Source organism: Watersipora subatra, chromosome 1 (assembly GCF_963576615.1).
Source record: "Watersipora subatra chromosome 1, tzWatSuba1.1, whole genome shotgun sequence".
NCBI lineage: Eukaryota > Metazoa > Bryozoa > Gymnolaemata > Cheilostomatida > Watersiporidae > Watersipora > Watersipora subatra.
This window is the reverse complement of record NC_088708.1, coordinates 16,996,327-17,008,758: the sequence shown is the minus strand read 5'-3', so window position 1 is coordinate 17,008,758 and position 12,432 is coordinate 16,996,327. Positions and strand designations below refer to the sequence as shown.

General features: G+C 37.8%; 1 protein-coding gene across 1 annotated transcript in view; it reads left to right on the top strand.

The window, feature by feature from the left end:
- LOC137394242 (arf-GAP with SH3 domain, ANK repeat and PH domain-containing protein 2-like) overlaps window positions 1-12,432 on the top strand; it is a 39,647-nt gene that overhangs the window by 25,787 nt on the left and 1,428 nt on the right. Inside the window, exons 18-26 of the mRNA XM_068080966.1 lie at window positions 413-504; window positions 815-1,001; window positions 2,311-2,418; window positions 2,513-2,783; window positions 4,949-4,978; window positions 6,075-6,722; window positions 7,587-7,656; window positions 8,943-9,096; window positions 10,247-10,393. Of these exons, the coding sequence (XP_067937067.1) occupies window positions 413-504; window positions 815-1,001; window positions 2,311-2,418; window positions 2,513-2,783; window positions 4,949-4,978; window positions 6,075-6,722; window positions 7,587-7,656; window positions 8,943-9,096; window positions 10,247-10,393 (1,707 nt within the window). The remainder of the gene's footprint in view (window positions 1-412; window positions 505-814; window positions 1,002-2,310; window positions 2,419-2,512; window positions 2,784-4,948; window positions 4,979-6,074; window positions 6,723-7,586; window positions 7,657-8,942; window positions 9,097-10,246; window positions 10,394-12,432) is intronic.

Here is a 12,432-nt window from a genome sequence, read left to right as displayed (position 1 = left end):
GACTTATCACGTGTCACTTCTAGCTATACCGGGTTCTGTGTGCGTCTGCTCGCTATCATTGTATATATCCCATGTCTGCTCGAAATGAATGCTTTCAGTCTTGCCAGCCACTCTTATATTGATGGGTTGCACGGCGAGTAAGATTAAAATTTAACCGTACACTGCCAAAGCAGTGATGAGTATGGGTTGGTGGTTATCCAATGATATTACATTCTTCAATATTGGTGACGGTAAGCTTTTGCTATTCAGAGTTGTCCTCAAGGAATGTGTGCAACTTTGTATACAAATGTATTTATATCCAGCTCTTTAGACACTGCTGAACATTGCCTGCATCACCTTCGCATGTGCTTGAAGATCTTATGATATATTGTAACTGATGACAGGCCTAGTTCACAATCGTAATTACTTGTAGGGGGCTGAAGAAACCGCACTTCATAAAGCTATTGCGCAAGAGACTGGAACCTCGCTATATATTATAGACTTTCTTGTACAGAACTCGGATTGGTGAGCTTCATTATTTTCCTAGACTACTAATTTATTAGCCTTAGATCTATCAAGATGTGGAACATATGCTAGAATCTATTTATAGTCTGTAGTTTAATAGTTTCCATAGCCTGTGTTCTGCATAGCATGCTCTTGATTCCATTTGCTGGTATATACAGTGCTTTGAAAAATAATCATATTATAAGTCTAAACTAAAATACTTGTTAAATAATAATAATACTTCAAGGTGGTGATAATATTATTATTAATAGTGTTATAATATAGGTGATATTACTAGTGATAGTATTATCAATAGCTTGTTTCTTATCAGCAAGAGGCTAGATGTGCGGGGTGTGCGAGGCAACACTCCCCTACATGTGGCAGCTCAATGCAATCAAGGAGAGGCTATGAAACTTATACTAAGAGCTAACACGAGTCTTTCTTCAGTGAAGAACAGCCAATCTCAAACTGTCCTTGACATTGCCAAGGAGAATGGTTTTGATCACTGTGCTGAGCTGGCAAGTACTATTCATTGTTTTATTGGCTAATTCACCACTCTGCTGGAGCCAGTTCATTGAGGAGTTCACTAGTGTTGATACATTGTGAATACAGAAGACGCTCTTAAAACGTGAATAATCCGTTCCTTGAATGTTTACGCTATAAGGATTTTACGTTATATGAACAGTAAAATACATGTAAATTACCTAAGCCGTTCCATGATCTTTCTAAACTCACCCCTTTAGCCACAAAAAACTAGCTTTAATTTTTTAATTCATTGGCGGTATCGTAACCCTAATATTATTAGTTTGCATCGACACTTTGTCTACTTTTTCTGATCAATTTCACTAGTTTTATAGACTGTGATTTTACCATAAGTTGATGTGAAACGCACATATACGATGTCCGTTTACAACTATTCGCTCATTTCTTCTAGACAGCAAAGTATTCTGGAAAGCAAAGCTAATAACAAATATTTTATACGTCTACAATAAAGTAAAACAAAAATATATTTTACTATAAAAAGACCGGTGTTTACTTGCTCGTCGTCCATCTGTCTCCAGAGGTCAAGGTTAGGATAAAAGATGACTTTTGGCGATATTTCCAACTCAAGGCATTCAGATTGGTAAATCGGCACTGTAACACCTGCACCAATCGATCGCCTTTAAGTATTGATGAACAATTGCTCCTTGTTGCTCCCTATTCTCTGTTTTGTCGACACATCTGACGATCTATCATAACGAACAAAAATGTCACGGAAGCTGTATATCTGATAGATATAACAGATATACGTAATTTTTTTCTCACTTATGCAGCGAGATACATGTAGGTTACCATTCAAATCGAATTTGAGAAGTTGTACGTACTTGACAGTTTATGTTATATGGAATTCAGTAGTACGAAGCAAAAACTTGGTATAAATTTTTTACGCCATCTGGAATTTACGTTATAGGAGGTGTACGTTATAGGAGTGTCTACTGTACCAGCAGATTTGCTTGTTTAGGAATGCCTGATGTTCGTTTCTGCTGCTTATATTTTATTGGTTAGCTGATTGTCAGCGAGTATGTTGTATAGTGAAGTTGAAAACGCGCTGAAGTGAAGTAATTTGATTTACCAACAACTGAGTGATTGTACTGAGGTAAAAATTGAGAGTTACTCTAAAATATTTTATGGTAATTCAAAATAATAGTTGTAAAGCCTCATATTTTGCTTTCAGTTCTATAGAATAATCAGTACTTGGAAGTCTTACTACAAGATGCCCATCGTTGCTGAAATTTGTCTTTTGGTTACTGTCATGTCGCTCACCTGACGATCTGGCAACACTTGCAGGTGCAACATGCATTGGATGGCAGAACCAGTCTCTTTGAAAACGTCAACATAGGTTGGATACTTATTCAGGGTGATTATGTAGATTTCAGCGATGATGACTTGGAGAGTGTAAGTTGTCTTCTTTTGGTTATTAACGACAATGCTTCGAATGTTATTCGTTTCTTTGGTTGGCTTGCTGAATGGAAGTTTTTATATACTGCAGCAGCCTCCAGAGAAACCCAAGTCAAGGCCGGCAAGCATGGTCTCTGACATAATTATTGATAAAAGGAAAACACCATCAGACAGTGGCGAGACAAGCAGCCTCTTGTCAGTATCGAGTGGACGATCAGATAAGCGTAAGACAGCAGAGGCCAGTCTTGATTCTGAGGACAAGTATTTGAAAGACAAGAAGTCTACAATAGATCGTATGAGACGTAAAACAACAGATAATGTTGTGTCCCAATTTGGCACCCTCACTTCAGGCTCACCTAAAGGTCAGTTTAGACTCGACCCTGTCTGCTGGTAGTCCTCTGTGTGAGTCAGTTCATTCAAGTGTACAGTAATACCTTGAGATACGGCCTTAATGCAGTTTGGGGCCGAGCTCGCGTGTCAATTCACTCGGATCTCAAATACTTTGTTTTCCTATAAAATATCTAACTACAAATTAATCTATTCCTAACCTCTGCAAAACTACTTAAAGGAATATTACAGAATATTTTAATGGGAAAGCATGTTTTTAAAAAATTTTAATTCACCTCTTAAGCTCACAAAGTAAAAAAATGCCTATCTAATGGTTATGACCTGCAACAAATTGTGACATCATCATCTACAATACTGTATGGAGTTCTTACCTTCGCGACGCACAGTCGCTGCTAGCAGCAGTATGTAGGAAGGAGGAGGGAGAGATATATTAAATTTAAATGAATTTAGTGTACTATAAACACACTTAAAATAAGTATTAATATTACGTTACACTAAACTTAACTCTAATTTTGTTTTATTTTTTTACTTTTTTTCGGCTCAAACTGATCCGATGAGAAAGACCGAGCGATGTTGCTCTGATAAGCATTCAGGTGGGTGCAGTTAGAACATCAGGGAAAGCCGAGTAAGGCAAGAGTGAGGTTATCAGTGTACTTGAGTGTAATTGATTCAGGCCTGGCTGGAGAGACACACATACATAATGCTATATTGGCCACTTAGATGCCCCATCAGGAACCGTCTTGTATGCTCAAAATTTTCTCGTATCTCAGGGTGAATATTTTCTTGGAATTTTCCTCATATCTCAAATTTCTCATGTTTGGACACTCTTATGTCGAGGTATAACTGTAGCCTTATTCACTTTTGATTGTTGTTCTATGATTGAGAGCATTGTTTTCAAAGTCGCTGCTATTTATCCTTAAAATTCCCTGAGTTAATGAGGTGCATCCGAGATTCAGTCATACGATGGCGCATCAACAAATTTGACAAATTTCTACAGACGTATAAAATTTCCAAGTTACAAAAAGGTTTTTTTTTAGAAAAATTGCTTTGAATGATGAAATATGCTTTTAAATATGAAGTGCGCTGCTGGCGGTTTATGCGGATGGGCAGCTCGGTTTGAAAGTGAGGTGCCTGAAATGCGCTGCTATTGGTTGACACCCAGCAACTTCCTGCCATTCCATTGGCCTGTTTGTTTTTTGCGGGTACGTACAATCTGTCTTACTGAGTTTCACTTGCCAATGAAACTCAGTGAATGTCTAATTGGCCAATGTCAAAGTTTACAAACATATTACAAACATACCATTCGTAGTTTTTATTCGTTATTTTTCAGTTCTTTCTTTTTTCCATGTGTACCTTTTCTATTTATTATGCTGCAATCTAATTCTAACATGTATTTGTTACAGGTTTTAACTGTTATTTATAAATTATACAAATATTATGTCCGAGTTTTGTGTGGGGGCTTGAAATGGATTACAGCATTTAGAGGGTAAAAATCTGCTCCTACTTACAAGATCTTTGCTTACAAAACAAGTTAATTTTATATGTAGAGTTTCTACTGTACGAAATATGTTGATTAAGCCAATGATGAATGACCTACCTGCTACCATTATAGGGCTTGATGTATTTTCATAAAAAGCTGGTATTAAATATATAAGCTGTGTTAATATTTGGTTCGTGCTGTCATTGTCTTTCGGGTTGATGACATCATGCTATAAATCTATAGCGATGTATCTCCGTTCATAGAGTGCAGCGATAATACCATAATAATTAAAATAATCAAACCAGTTCTCTGATGCAACTGAGTTGAAAAACCACGGTACGTCAGGTTATAATATTTTTATACACTAATTATAACACACATTGACGTATCTATAGCTCATGGAAATTCAGTGTTTAGTCATTGTCTAGCTTGAGAAGTTACTCTTATTTGTTAAATAAGAAAGTAAGTAATAGATAGGGTATATAAAGGTTGGCTTCAGAAGATATATATTGCACACGAAGGGTCGTCCCCTTGCTTACTAAAATAAACGCTCAACATGTTTACAATTGAGTTTTTGTTCATTGACTCTTTTTAGTTCCTAATAATTTCTCTTGGAAAGCAATTCTGAACAAGAGCATAGATTAGGTTTTAAAAAGTATATGTTGGCTTTTCACCAATGAGAATCTTTTGTATTTACAGCAGTTCAACTTAGACTCACTAGGGCTGGTGGTACGTATGGGGACAGTTGGCATTGTTTCATATTTCTCTAATGCTCTGCAGTTGTAAACGTCTTAAGTTTGAAAGTCATTATGGTGATTCCAATTTACAAGATTTCTAGTTGAAGCTAAACAGGCTTATGGCGGGTTGCTTCATACTGAGTTGCATGCTGAACGGGTTAACACCTCTAATAACTGATTATATATCACCTGAGCATCCATGATTATCTACTCTTTACACCTGTAATTTGTATGCTTGCCAACCTAGCGTAAGCCACTTCATGCTGTTCGTTTGCGCAATACTTTCCAATCTCATCCTAGAGTTGTCAGCGAACCTTTTCTTGGACAAGATTTGGTCTGGTGAAGGCTGTACCCACCATTGTGATGGTATTTTAGTAGCAACCCTGTAGTACAATTGCTCAGTTGGGTCACTCGTCTAGTATATGCTTGCTTATACCTAAAGCTTATTAAGGTTAGATAGTTATGCATGTAATATCCATGTCTTCATCGTTTTCTCTTACGCATCTGGTAATAGGCATTATTAATTCTGCATTCCACTGAATTTAATTTTGCTAAAATTTCTTTTGACAGTCTCTTGAGTAGGTTTCATTTACATCCTCACATTCACTCTCAGCTGTGAGCATGCATCAGTTAAACTGATAGGTCTCTGCATCCACGACTTTCTGTGGGTGGTCTTTCTGAAGTATTGACACCGACTGGCAGGTGTAGCTATTCATACCACACTGGTTTCTCAAGCGGATTTCATGGCTATTTTAGCGTGTCCAGTTAAACACAATGTAGTAGACTATTGGGCAGAAGAGAGCCAGGTTAAAAGAAAAGAGCTACTTCCTGTGACAGATTTGAGCTTGTTCAGTCGATTCAAGTTTTCACAGTTCAGTAGTGAAATGCGTTTCTTTTCGTAGATTTGCTTTTTTTCACGAGTAGGCGTAGTCTCCATTATCCTGGTTGCTGGTACTAAGGCTAGCTGCTATCATCACCTTTTATGCTTTAATCTGTTATATATGTGGTTTGAGCATGCATAGCACTTACCTCAGACCCTTAAACGAGTAACCATAACTACAGATATATCTTTAAGTTAACTACTGTAGGCTCAGTGAAGTCAAAACCTGGTATCGGGGCGCTCGGACATTCAAGGGCAATCTCGGACCACACAGTGAGTACCTACAGCAACGGCTCATCTGACTCCATTCGAGAGCCAACTTTTCATTCATTCACGACGAGCAAGACTCTCTCTACTACGACTCCAGCCGTGTCAACCTTGACTCGCAGCAGCTCAGCCGCAACACCTGCCAAGGCTGAGAGTGTCGCTAGCTCCACAATCAAATCGAGCTCATTCGTAACAAAACCCGTTCAGGCAGGTAGCAGTGCAAAGGCAGCAAGTATTGCGGAACCGAGCAACCAAAACAACACTTTGAAAGCCAAGGGTGATATCACGAGCAAATCTGTAGTTACAGAAACGACCGTAAAAGCAGGTGACGGTAAACCAAAACCAATTGCAGATGATGCAATAAAACTCGTTAAAGGGGGCACTGGTGAAGACACGACAAGTTCACCTCTGAGTGGTCGAGAAGACAGTTTAGTAAAAAGTGAATCTAGTGCCCCATTGGAGGCTAGAGTGACTCGCCCTGGTCATGGCTCACCCAGCTCTGTCAAGGCTCTATCTAAGGTTTCTTCTCCTGGTACTAAAGGCATCGCGCCTCCTCCTCTTCCAGAAAAAAGAACCAAGAACAGCTCTGGTAAGGCAATGTTGACGCAACTAACCTTTACATTTCAGTATCGTAAGTTGCAAAATCTATTTAAGATGAGTGGGAAAACAGAGAGGATTTATGACATATCTGTTCCATTAGAAAGATGGAGCGTGTTATGCTACTAAATATATGCTGCTTGCAGGAATCTATGATCGTTTGGCTGTTAGGCGAACTTGGAAGGGTAATGCCAGTGCGGTTTGTTTACAGCATGGCTAATGTTTGAAGGTTTTCTTATGCCATATAACATCAGCACAGTTACTCATCTAATTGCTCTGTTGTGTCTCTCACTGCCTCGCCCAGTATTGTCGTGAGGCAAATTACACCATACTAACTGCCACCTCGATTGTCATCGTGTGAAGCTATTCAAAAAGTGTAACACTGCAGAATTTCTCATCCCCGCCAACTGGATATCTAATGTTTGTTGTGTCGTAGCTTCGTTTGCCTGAAAGTCTGTTTACTACGCAAGTTATTAGCTTTGTGCTCAGTTGCTACATGTACATAATTCCATCATAATGTATAATCATGCGCAGCATACACAAGCTCCAAGTTAGATTATATGCTGAAATGCTGAAAGTTCATTCGCTTCCTTTGTTGTTCGTTACTGTTCAACCTCCAAACTGTAATAGAAAAAAATTGTGTTGTTTCACTCTCTGTTTCCTGTGTGCTGTGGGTTTCCAAAATTTATTTTGTTTTCAAACTTCCTCCGTAAATTACTATATTAACCAGAATGTAGTTTTTAGCAGTCCAAAGGAGTATCATAAGCAGGGGGTGTTCTTATGTCCTTGAAATCAAGAGTGTTCGTTAATGTTTTAAGCCTGTTCGCAAACGCTTGTTCTCTCATTCCCTTTGTAGGCGGAGTGGCTGGTTCATCTCCTATAGTACCTGCTACCGCTGCCAGTGTTTCAGGCAGCAACAAGGAACAGTAGGTTTCTTAGCAAACATTGAAGCTAGAGGTTAATATTTCTGATGTGGCTTGTTTGTTTTGGTAAAGCAAGAACATACATTCACACTTTATCATTAATAGCATATGCGGATTATAGACTCCTAGAGACAGGTTTGACATCTACATCTACAGTTGCTTAATAATCCTATAGTACAGTGCCGGACAAAATAGTTGGGACGCAATTGTTGAATCGTCAAATTTTTACTTAATTTGCTTTCTCAAAGTTTTGGTAGTTTAACATCTACATGTAGTAACTATGCATATTTATATATCAATGGAGTCCTTACACTCTAAGGAACCCAAATAATCTTGTTGCAAAGGAATATTTTAATCCTCTCTCCATTTACCAAGCAATTTTCATTGTGTGTCAAATTTTAAGAAGTTTACTCAAACCCACTCACTGGAGAATTAGTTCATCTCTCAGACTCACTTTGAAGTTCTAAATGAACTTCAAAAGATGTTTGATATTTTCTCAAGGCATGTTGTCTGTGATTCTTGCATAACTTGAATACTCAAGTTGGCCAATTTTGTATAAGTTAGCTGTAAGCAGTTGAGAGAATATCACTCATTCACAGTGTCTACGCTTCAAGATAAGAAGTTTACTGTAGTGCATCTTTACCCTGAGAAGAACATGACAATACGAGAAATTGTCGACAAATTTGATTGTGTTGTACACGGTAGACTTGGGGATGTTTAATTTTCCTGAAATTTCTTGTATTGTCATGTTCTCCTCCATGTAAAGATGCACTACGGTAAACCTCTTATCTTGAAGCATAGACATTGTGAATGAGTGACATTCTCTCAACAGCTTACAGCCAATTTATACAAAACTGGCCAACTTGAGTATTCAATTTATGCAAGAATCACAGACAACATGCTTTGAGAAAATACCAAACATATTTTGAGTTCTAAATGAACTCTAAAGTTCATTTAGAACTTCAAAATGAGTCTGAGAGATGAACGAATCCTCCAGTGAGTGGGTTGGAGTAAACTTCTTAAAATTTGACTCACAATGAAAATTGCTTAGTAAATGGAGAGAGGATTAAAATATTCCTTTGCAACAAGATTATTTGGGTTCCTTAGAGTGTAAGGACTCCATTGATATATAAATATGCATAGTTACTAGATGTTAAACTACCAAAACTTTGAGAAAGCAAATTAAGTAAAAATTTGACGATTCAACAATTGCGTCCCAACTATTTTGTCCGGCACTGTACTTACAGCCTGGTAGCCACTAATATTGTCTAATCCACTACACTTTACAGAGCATCGTCAACCCCGCAGCCGTTAAACAACATTATCAATAAACCCACAGGAAAGCCTGAACCCACTCCAAGAAAAGGCAGTACACCAGGCTTAGCAGCGATTTCATCTAGAGCTGCCTCCGCCAGTTCTCACAAGCCGACAATACGACCGAAGGTAGATGTAAAAAAAGGCCTTCACTTCTGCGAGCATATTATCTGCACATAAGAGCAATTACTCATATCTGTGGTACCTGTAGATTACTGATCATTACTAGTACTAGCTGGTATAGAAGGCAGCTTTGGTCAGCCGTGGATGTATGCCCATTCTTTACTCTTTAGCATTAGCTAATATTATATATAATACATTACTATTGCGTCTATATATTGTTGTTTTTTGAAAGGCTATTCAAGGTCATGTTCAAGTAAAAAAACCTGTTAACACTATGTTGTCAACACCATGTTGTTAACACCGTGTTGTTAACACTATGTTGTTAACACCATGTTTTCAACACCATGTTGTTAACACCATTTTGTTAACACCATCGTGTTAACATCGTGTTGTTAAGCAGTCTTATGTTGGTTCACCAAATTTCAGGTCATCTTTCAGTTTTCTTGTAGCTGGCTAAAATGTACACTCTTATATGGTCGCAGTTTCAAAACAACTATGGTCTCAACCAGTCATTTGCTAACTTGCAAAATAATTGAGCGTTATTGCTTAGGGCAGCTGACCAATGAATAAACGGCGTTCCAACCTTGACTATCAAACTATCATTGAAAAACCGATAGCTGAATTTCTCAGTTATCCTGTTGAATAAAACTGAATCTTTTTGCAGGCAGATAAAGGTCTACCTTTATTTGCATCTTCTTTGATGATTTCTGATAATATCACTCTTTTAATGAGTTTGTAGACTTCTATTAGGCAAACCGATTCTAGCGATGTGTGGGCAAAGTTTGTCTCTCAGATTAACTCTAGCACTAGTTTCACTGAACTCTATCAGGCCCTATGTGAATATACAGCTGAAATATTGTTTACTCCGGAAATAGATCGTAATTGGTGTGAAGCATTTAGGAACTTTGCCTAACGTTTTGGAAACAATAACACGCAATTGTTTTTGTACATCATCCGTAGGTAAATTTTGTTCATACATTGATTCATGCGTCATTCGTGTGTGATACTACTTAAAGATTCTACATGAAGATTCTACCTAACAACACTGTTAACAACATAGTGTTAACAAAATTATGTTAACAGATTGTTTTACCTGTACATGGCCCAATGGGACCGTTAAGCTTTTTTTTTTACTATCGCCATGTTATATTTGTAGCCTCAGCTTGCAACATCTGCATCGCTGCCGATCAGGAGACGCTGTCGAGCTCTATATGATTGTAAGGCTGACAATATAGATGAGTTGTCTTTCTTTAAAGATGAGATTATAGTAATATTAAAGTCTCCAGCAAACAGCAATTGGTGGGTAGGTAACTAATAGGGATCCAGCACTTAGTTGGCAGTTGGTAAATCTACAGTAATTAGTGAGTGTTCAATTGTAAGTCGGTGATTTATATTTTGGTATTCAATAGAGGGTATTTAATAGGTGTGTTTCCACTAAAAAGGAAACAAGTCAGCAATCAAGTGGCTGTTGTGGTTGTTTTCAACATTAGGATCGTGCAAAGGTAGTGGAAGCGATAACCTAAAAAATCTTTTGCAGATTCAATCATTGGTATAATGAATTTGTGCAAACCTGAATACTGATGAAAGTTCAGTGAGGCTCGACATCTGCTAGCGCACTCTTGTTTGGTGCCAGCTTAATTTTAAGCAGTGTAATCAGACTCACAGTTTAAAATTATTAGATGATCTAAATGAAGTCTGTACATGTATTAGGTAACTTAGGTGAAGCCTGTACATGCATTAGGTAACCTAGGTGAAGTATGTACATATACAGGTGAATTAGGTGAAGCCTGTACATGTATTAGGTAACCTAGGTGAAGTATGTACATATATTAGGTGAATTAGGTGAAGCCTGTACATGTATTAGGTAACCTAGGTGAAGCCTGTACATGTATTAGGTGACTTAGGTGAAGCCTGTACATGTATTAGGTAACCTAGGTGAAGCCTGTACATGTATTAGGTAACCTAGGTGAAGCCTGTACATGTATTAGGTGACTTAGGTGAAGCCTGTACGTGCATTAGGTAACCTAGGTGAAGTATGTATATATATTAGGTGAATTAGGTGAAGCCTGTACATGTATTAGGTAACCTAGGTGAAGCCTGTACATGTATTAGGTGACTTAGGTGAAGCCTGTACATGTATTAGGTAACCTAGGTGAAGCCTGTACATGTATTAGGTGACTTAGGTGAAGCCTGTACATGCATTAGGTGACCGAGGTGAAGCTTGTACATGTATTAGGTGACTTAGGTGAAGCCTGTACATGTATTAGGTGACTTAGGTGAAGCGTGTACATATATTAGGTGACTTAGGTGAAACGTGTACATGTACCAACATGTGCAAAACCCGTGAAATTGATCAGAAAAAGGAGAAAAGTTGCCAATGCAAATCAATAATACTGCAGTTACAGTACAGCCTACAAATTAAAAAGTTCAGTCTAGATTTTCCTTTTTGTATGGCCAAAGGAGTGAGTTTGGAAAGATCTTAGAACGAATTAGGCAATCTCCATGTATGTTACTGTTCATATAATGTAAATTCCCTATGAAGTAAACATTCTTGGAACAGATTATTTATGTTGTAGGAGCACCTACTGTACATGTATTAGGTGACCTAGGTGAAGCATATACATGTACTAGCTGGATGCCCGGCATTGCACGGGTAATAAAAAAAGTCTTTGTACAGCAAATTGTATTTTCAATCAACACATACAACATTTACCATCATAACTTTTAAATGAAGATGTTTGTTTATTTCTGTTTTCTGTGCTTATTTCTGTGTAATTCATACCGTAATTATGGCTGCAGTGCCAACTACAGATCTATACTGATTGCAATAGTCTGATTGGCTATATAAGTTTACGCCTTTTTCTTCACTTATGGGCATGCATGTTTCTTCTGGTATTGCTTCACCGATTTTTTTTCTGGTATGGCTTTACGCATAGTGCTAGCTGCAGTGTTTAACATGAAGCCATGAAAGACTGGCATGTATTCCATGTGCCAAATTTATTCCATGGTATAGCTGGTTGAACAGTGTAGTGTATTGGATAAATGGATGTCTGCAAAACTGGAGGTTGTGAGTTCAAATCTGGTTCGCAGCGAAGATCTTATTCTTAAAATTTTATCACTATAGCCAGACAGATGGAATTACAGACGGACAGAAGTTCAGACGGATAGACAAACATTGAGATTTATATATATATATATTAGGTAACCTTGGTGAAGCATATACATGTATGTATTAGGCGACTAGATGAAGCACATACATGTACATGTATTAGGTGACTAGATAAAGCACATACATGTGTTAGGTGACTTAGATGAAGCACATACATGTATTGGTGACTTAGG